General features: G+C 61.5%; 1 protein-coding gene across 1 annotated transcript in view; it reads right to left on the bottom strand.

Moving 5' to 3' along the window:
* Positions 1–751: 751 nt before the first annotated feature.
* Positions 752–8,408, bottom strand: part of LOC144742265 (uncharacterized) — a 12,745-nt gene continuing 5,088 nt past the window's right edge. The window contains exons 5-9 of the mRNA XM_078624736.1: positions 8,224–8,289; positions 6,656–6,759; positions 5,386–5,542; positions 4,597–4,691; positions 752–887 (exon numbers count right to left, since the gene is read on the bottom strand). Of these exons, the coding sequence (XP_078480862.1) occupies positions 884–887; positions 4,597–4,691; positions 5,386–5,542; positions 6,656–6,759; positions 8,224–8,289 (426 nt within the window). The 3' untranslated portion in view covers positions 752–883. The remainder of the gene's footprint in view (positions 888–4,596; positions 4,692–5,385; positions 5,543–6,655; positions 6,760–8,223; positions 8,290–8,408) is intronic.

The raw sequence follows: 8,408 nt of genomic DNA on the forward strand, positions 1-8,408 counted from the left end.
TTTACGAGGTCCGTTTTCTCTTCCCGTTTGCCACCCGATGACGATTGCCTGCGCTGCAATCGAAACGTCGTGTGCCATCGTTGAAGTTTGTATTTTTATTTTCTACGCGCCTTCATCTGAAGAACCGAAGTTGAACTTTTTCACCGTACGTACGCGGTGGGGGGCAGCCGCGTTCAACAGAGGCCCCCCCCCCCCCCCCCCGTGTTTCACGAGCCTCGAGTTAAACGCGACGGCGATTAGGCCCCAGTGAGCCTTTTCTTCGATGACAAAATAAATAAACGATTTTCAACCCCCTCCACCACCCACCCACCAACCACCCACCCACCCCTAAACACCACTACCACCCACCCACCACCCACCCCCCACCACCACCATCACCCACCACCCACCCACCACCACGACCCCACCACCCACAATCACCCACCCACCACCCACCACCACCCATCCACCCATCCACCCACCCACCAACCACCCTCTCACCCACCAACCACCCTCTCACCCACCCACCACCACCCACCCCCCCACCACCCACCACCACCACCACCACCACCACCCACCACCACCACCACCCACCCCCCACCACCCACCCACCCCCCACCCACCCCCATCACACTAACGTTCACACGCTCAGTCACACACTCGTCTCTCCCCGCAGGGTGCTCAGCGTCACCGTGCCGGCCTCGTGGGGGGCCCCCACCCCCCCCCTCGCCGCGTGGGGGGCTCCCACCCCCCCCCTCGCTGCGTGGGGGGGCCCCCACCCCCCCCCTCGCCGCCGGGGGGTCCGCTGAGCGCGGCGCTAGCGGCGTGCGCTCCCCACCGCCACCACGACGCCACCAGCAGCAGCAGCAGCACCATCGCCGTAGCCTCACCAGTGTCCCACTCATCATCTAGGGGGGGGTGGCGGGGGGAGAGGGGGTGGGAGGGGGGGAGGAAGGGGGGGGTGAGAGGGGGGGGTGGGAGGGGGAGGGGGCGTGAAAGGGGGGGAGGAATGGGGGGGTGGGAGGGGGGGTGGGAGAGGGGAGTGGGAGGGGGGGTGGGAGGGGGGGGTGGGAGGGGGAGGGGGGGTGGGAGGGGGGGGTGGGAGGGGGGGGTGGGAGGGGGAGGGGGGTGGGAGGGGGGGAGGAAGGGGGGGTGGGAGGGGGGGGTGGGAGAGGGGAGTGGGAGGGGGAGGGGGGGTGGGAGGGGGGGGTGGGAGGGGGAGGGGGGTGGGAGGGGGGGGTGGGAGGGGGGGTTGAGGAGTGATATTGAGTGACAACATCACAGCCGCACCACCCTTTATTCAACCATCTAAGACATCGTCATCGTCATCATCGTCGTCATCGTCGATGATTGTGAAGATGACGACGATGATGACGATGATGACGATGATGACGATGATGACGACGATGATGACAATGATGACGACGATGATGATGATGATGACGATGATGACGATGATGACGACGATGATGACAATGATGACGACGATGACGATGATGATGACGATGATGACGATGATGACGACGATGACGACGATGATGACGACGATGACGACGATGACGACGATGACGACGATGATGACGATGATGACGACGATGATGATGATGATGACGATGATGACGACAACGACGATGATGATGATGATGACGTCTCAGACGCGGGGACTCAGTGGGGACCCCGTAAGGACCGGCCATGCGAGAGAAAGAGAGAGGGTGTTGGTGGTGGTGTTGGTGGTGGTGTTGGTGGTGGTGTTGGTGGTGGTGTTGGTGGTGGTGTTGGTGGTGGTGTTGGTGGTGGTGTTGGTGGTGGTGTTGGTGGTGGTGTTGGTGGTGGTGGTGTTGGTGGTGGTGTTGGTGGTGGTGTTGGTGGTGGTGGTGTTGGTGGTGGTGTTGGTGGTGGGGTTGGTGGTGGTGGTGGTGTTGGTGGTGGTGTTGGTGGTGGTGTTGGTGGTGGTGTTGGTGGTGGTGTTGGTGGTGGTGTTGGTGGTGTTGGTGGTGGTGTTGGTGGTGGGGTTGGTGTTGGTGGTGGGGTTGGTGTTGGTGGTGTTGGTGGTGGTGTTGGTGGTGGTGTTGGTGGTGGTGGTGTTGGTGGTGGTGTTGGTGGTGGGGTTGGTGTTGGTGGTGGTGTTGGTGGTGGTGTTGGTGGTGGTGTTGGTGGTGGTGTTGGTGGTGGTGTTGGTGGTGGGGTTGGTGTTGGTGGTGGGGTTGGTGTTGGTGGTGTTGGTGGTGGTGTTGGTGGTGGTGTTGGTGGTGGTGTTGGTGGTGGTGGTGTTGGTGGTGGTGTTGGTGTTGGTGGTGGTGTTGGTGGTGGTGTTGGTGGTGGTGTTGGTGGTGTTGGTGGTGGTGGTGGTGGTGTTGGTGGTGGGGTTGGTGTTGGTGGTGGGGTTGGTGTTGGTGGTGGTGTTGGTGGTGATGTTGGTGTTGGTGGTGGGGTTGGTGTTGGTGGTGGGGTTGGTGTTGGTGGTGGTGTTGGTGGTGATGTTGGTGTTGGTGGTGTTGGTGGTGGTGTTGGTGGTGGTGTTGGTGGTGGGGTTGGTGTTGGTGGTGGTGGTGTTGGTGTTGGTGGTGGTGTTGGTGGTGTTGGTGGTGGTGTTGGTGGTGTTGGTGGTGGTGTTGGTGGTGGGGTTGGTGTTGGTGGTGGGGTTGGTGTTGGTGGTGATGTTGGTGTTGGTGGTGGGGTTGGTGTTAGTGGTGGGGTTGGTGTTGGTGGTGGTGTTGGTGGTGATGTTGGTGTTGGTGGTGTTGGTGGTGGTGGGGTTGGTGTTGGTGGTGTTGGTGGTGGTGGTGTTGGTGTTGGTGGTGGTGTTGTTGGTGGTGGTGTTGGTGGTGGTGGTGGTGTTGGTGCTGGTGGTGGGGTTGGTGTTGGTGGTGGTGGTGTTGGTGGTGGTGGTGTTGGTGGTGGTGGTGGTGGTGGTGTTGGTGGTGGTGTTGGTGGTGGTGGTGGTGTGGTGGTGGTGTTGGTGGTGGTGTTGGTGGTGTTGGTGTTGGTGGTGGTGTTGGTGTTGGTGGTGTTGGTGTTGGTGGTGGTGTTGGTGTTGTTGGTGGTGTTGGTGGTGGTGTTGGTGTTGTTGGTGCTGGTGGTGGTGTTGGTGGTGGTGTTGGTGGTGGTGTTGTTGGTGTTGGTGGTGGTGTTGTTGGTGTTGGTGGTGTTGGTGGTGGTGTTGGTGGTGTTGGTGTTGGTGGTGGTGTTGGTGGTGGTGGTGGTGTTGGTGGTGTTGGTGTTGGTGGTGTTGGTGTTGGTGTTGGTGGTGGTGTTGGTGGTGGTGTTGGTGTTGGTGGTGGTGTTGGTGGTGGTGGTGTTGGTGTTGGTGGTGGTGTTGGTGGTGGTGTTGGTGGTGGTGTTGGTGGTGGTGTTGGTGTTGGTGGTGTTGGTGTTGGTGGTGTTGGTGGTGGTGTTGGTGGTGGTGTTGGTGGTGGTGTTGTTGGTGGTGTTGGTGGTGGTGGTGTTGGTGGTGTTGGTGGTGTTGGTGTTGTTGGTGCTGGTGGTGGTGTTGGTGGTGGTGTTGGTGTTGGTGGTGGTGGGTGTTGTTGGTGGTGTTGGTGGTGTTGTTGGTGGTGGTGTTGGTGGTGGTGTTGTTGGTGCTGGTGGTGGTGTTGGTGGTGGTAGTGGTGGTGTTGGTGGTGTTGGTGGTGGTGTTGGTGGTGGTGTTGGTGTTGGTGGTGGTGTTGGTGGTGGTGTTGGTGGTGGTGGTGGTGGTGTTGGTGGTGGTGTTGGTGGTGGTGTTGGTGTTGGTGGTGTTGGTGGTGGTGTTGGTGGTGTTGGTGGTGTTGGTGTTGGTGGTGGTGTTGGTGGTGGTGGTGGTGTTGGTGTTGGTGTTGGTGGTGTTGGTGGTGGTGTTGGTGGTGGTGTTGGTGGTGTTGGTGGTGTTGGTGGTGGTGGTGGTGGTGTTGGTGGTGGTGTTGGTGGTGTTGGTGGTGGTGGTGTTGGTGGTGTTGGTGGTGGTGGTGGTGTTGGTGGTGGTGGTGGTGTTGGTGGTGTTGGTGGTGGTGGTGGTGGTGTTGGTGGTGGTGGTGTTGGTGGTGGTGTTGGTGTTGGTGTTGGTGGTGTTGGTGGTGGTGGTGTTGGTGGTGTTGGTGGTGGTGTTGGTGGTGGTGGTGTTGGTGGTGGTGTTGGTGCTGGTGTTGGTGGTGCTGGTGGTGGTGGTGTTGGTGGTGCTGGTGGTGGTGGTGTTGGTGGTGGTGTTGGTGGTGGTGTTGTTGGTGCTGGTGGTGGTGTTGGTGCTGGTGGTGGTGGTGTTGGTGGTGGTGGTGGTGTTGGTGGTGCTGGTGGTGGTGTTGTTGGTGCTGGTGTTGGTGTTGGTGGTGTTGTTGGTGCTGGTGGTGGTGTTGTTGGTGGTGTTGGTGGTGTTGTTGGTGCTGGTGGTGGTGTTGTTGGTGCTGGTGGTGGTGTTGTTGGTGGTGTTGTTGGTGGTGGTGTTGTTGGTGGTGTTGGTGCTGGTGGTGGTGGCGGCGGTGTTGTTGGTGTTGGTGCTGGTGTTGTGGTGTTGTTGTTGTTGGTGTTGTTGGTGTTGTTGTTGTGCTGTTGGTGTTGTTGTTGGTGTTGTTGTTGTGCTGTTGGTGTTGTTGTTGTGTTGTTGTGCTGTTGGTGTTGTTGTGGCCGTGTTGTGGCCGGAGTTACGTGGTCGGGGAGGGAACGTAGAAAGGTTGGTCGTCATCCTCCCTGAGTCTGACCCGTGACCCCCGTGACCTCTCACACCACTCCACGCAGAGCCCCTACAGCGCAGGGGATGGGGGGTCAAGGGTCAAGGGTCAGGCTTCAAGCCGGGGTCAAAATCTACGGGGGTTAGCATCGGTGTTAGATGCCGGGGGTCAGGGTGGTCGGGTCAGGGAATGGCGTTGCTACGGCCACCACCGCCGATTTGTATGTCACCGGTCAAGGCCAAAGGTCGCAAACGGGTTTTGATTCCTTACCCGTACCCAGCCGCACCAGGGTCGCAAACGGGTACCCGTACCCGGCCGTACCCGTACCCTACCCGTACCCTACCCGTACCCGTACCCTACCCGATACCCTACCCGATACCCTACCCGTACCCGTACCCTACCCGTACCCTACCCGTACCCTACCCGTACCCTACCCGTACCCTACCCGTACCCGTACCCTACCCGATACCCTACCCGTACCCTACCCGTACCCTACCCGTACCCTACCCGATACCCTACCCGTACCCTACCCGTACCCTACCCGATACCCTACCCGTACCCTACCCGTACCCTACCCGTACCCGTACCCTACCCGTACCCTACCCGTACCCTACCCGTACCCTACCCGTCCGCATCAGCCTGCCAGTGGTAGGGTGCGGCGATGGTTGCCGGCGCGTGGGTCTCGCCCAGGGGCACCCCCGGCGCCAGCTGCCTCTGCGTGCGAGCGACCCCCACCCCCCCCCCACCCCCCCCCCCCCCCTCCCACCTGCGTGCCCGCGGGCCAGGCGTGACCCCCGGCGACGGAGCGGAAGACGTCGGGCACGAGGCAGGCGGTGACCAGGAGCGCCGCGCCCAGCCACACGGGCAGGCTGGACAGCAGCTCGGCAAACACACCGCGCATGCCCTGGGCCTTGAGCAGAGGCCTGCGGTGTCACACACACACAGTGTCACACACACACACGGTGTCACACACACACACGGTGTCACACACACACGGTGTCACACACACACACGGTGTCACACACACACGGTGTCACACACACACACAGACACACACACACACGGTGTCACACACACACACACAGACACACACACGCGGTGTCACACACACACAGCCACACGGGCAGGCTGGACAGCAGCTCGGCAAACACGCCACGCATGCCCTGGGCCTTGAGCAGCGGCCTGTGATGTCACACACGGTGTCACACACACACACACAGACACACACACACGGTGTCACACACACGTGGTGTCACACACACACACCGTGTCACACACACACACACACACACGCGGCGTGTTTGCGTGTCTCCATGTGTGCCTCCCTGTGTGGGTGCGTGTCTCCGCGTGTGTCTCCGTGCGTGTCTCTGTGTGTCTCCGCGTGTCTCCGTGTGCGCCTGTTTCCGCGTGTGTCTCCGTGTGTGTCTCCGTGTGCGCCTGTTTCCGCGTGTCTCCGTGTGTGTCTCCGTGTGCGCCTGTTTCCGCGTGTGTCTCCGCGCGTGTCTCCGCGTGTCTCCGCGTGTCTCCATGTCTCCGCGTGTGTCTCCGTGTGTCTCCGTGTGCGCCTGTTTCCGCGTGTGTCTCCGTGCGTGTCTCCGTGTGTGTCTCCGCGTGTCTCTGCGTGTCTCTGTGTGTCTCCGTGTGTCTCCATGTCTCCGCGTGTCTCCGCGTGTGTCTCCGTGTGTCTCCGTGTGCGCCTGTTTCCGCGTGTGTCTCCGTGCGTGTCTCCGTGTGTGTCTCCGCGTGTGTCTCCGCGTGTCTCCATGTGTGTCTCCGTGTGTCTCCGTGTGCGCCTGTTTCCGCGTGTGTCTCCGTGCGTGTCTCCGTGTGTGTCTCCGCGTGTCTCTGCGTGTCTCTGCGTGTCTCTGCGTGTCTCCGTGTGTGTCTCCGTGCGTGTCTCCGTGTGTGTCTCTGTGTCTCCGCGTGTCTCCGCGTGTCTCTCCGCGTCTCTCCGCGTGTGTCTCCGCGTGTGTCTCTGTCTCCGCGTGTCTCCGCGTGTGTCTCTGTCTCCGCGTGTGTCTCCGCGCGCGAGTCACCAGTGCACGCCGCCGTAGAACAGCGAGAAGACGACGTAGAAGATGAGCGTCCCCCACGTCACAAAGTGGTTCACCCACGTCCAGTAGCGGGTATCCAACGCCAGCTGACACACGCAAGGGCACCACCACCGTCACCACCACCACCGTCACCACCACCACCGTCACCACCACCACCGTCACCACCACCACCGTCACCACCACCACCGTCATCACCACCACCGTCACCACCACCACCACCACCGTCATCACCACCACCGTCACCACCACCACCGTCACCACCACCACCGTCACCACCGTCACCACCACCACCGTCACCACCACCACCGTCACCACCACCACCGTCACCACCACCACCGTCACCACCACCACCGTCACCACCACCACCGTCACCACCACCACCGTCACCACCACCACCGTCACCACCACCACCACCACCGTCACCACCACCACCGTCACCGTCACCACCACCACCGTCACCACCACCACCGTCACCACCACCACCGTCACCACCACCACCGTCACCACCACCACCGTCACCACCACCACCGTCACCACCACCACCGTCACCACCACCACCGTCACCACCACCACCGTCACCACCACCACCGTCACCACCACCACCGTCACCACCATCACCACCGTCACCACCACCGTCACCACCACCACCGTCACCACCACCACCGTCATCACCACCACCGTCACCACCACCACCGTCATCACCACCACCGTCACCACCACCACCATCGCCACCACCACCACCGTCACCACCACCACCACCGTCACCACCAGGTGGGTGTGGGTGGGTGTGGGTGGGTGAGTGTGGGTGAGTGGGTGGGGAGTGTGGGTGAGTGTGGGTGGGTGAGTGTGGGTGGGTGAGTGTGGGTGGGTGAGTGTGGGTGGGTGAGTGTGGGTGAGTGTAGATGAGTGTGGGTGAGTGTGGGTGGGTGAGTGTGGGTGAGTGTGGGTGGGTTTGCCACAGTAGGGGGCACAGGTGGTGCATCAGCCAGTCATCTCGGTCATCTCGGTCAGTGGACCCGTGGCACCTGCTGGGTCTGCCCCGTGACCTCCTCCTCATGCACCTAGCCTGGCACAGCAGTGCAACCCGTGGCACCTGCTGGGTCTGTCACGTGACCTCCTCCTCATGCACCTAGCCTGGCACAGCAGTGCAACCCATGGCACCTGCTGGGTCTGTCACGTGACCTCCTCCTCATGCACCTAGCCTGGCACAGCAGTGCAACCCATGGCATCTGCAGGGTCTGTCACGTGACCTCCTCCTCATGCACCTAGCCTGGCACAGCAGTGCAACCCATGGCACCTGCTGGGTCTGTCACGTGACCTCCTCCTCATGCACCTAGCCTGGCACAGCAGTGCAACCCATGGCACCTGCTGGGTCTGCCCCGTGACCTCCTGCCAGCGGGCGTTCGACACTTCACGTGGCAGCCTCAAGGTGCACTTGGCCTGGCACAAGCGTCGTGGTGACGTCACCGCCACTTAGTGGCGAATGGCGGTTGTTGTTGTTGTGGTTGTGGTGGTGGTCACGGTTGTTGTGGTTGTTGTTGTGTGTTCACCTTGAGGTTGACAGTCACCACCAGGACAGTGAAGACCAGCGTCCCCAGCTCCCAGTGTCCAAACACCTGCAACGAAACCCGCGCGGACGCATTTCAGCCGGAGCGGACCTAGGGGAGGGAGGGGGTGGCCAGCACCGCGACCGACCGCCTTTGTCTCCCTGGTGACGATGTTTACACACCGCACC

The sequence above is a fragment of the Lampetra planeri genome, unplaced genomic scaffold (genome assembly GCF_965212315.1).
Source record: "Lampetra planeri unplaced genomic scaffold, kcLamPlan1.2.h2 scaffold_945, whole genome shotgun sequence".
NCBI classification, from domain to species: Eukaryota; Metazoa; Chordata; class Hyperoartia; order Petromyzontiformes; family Petromyzontidae; genus Lampetra; species Lampetra planeri.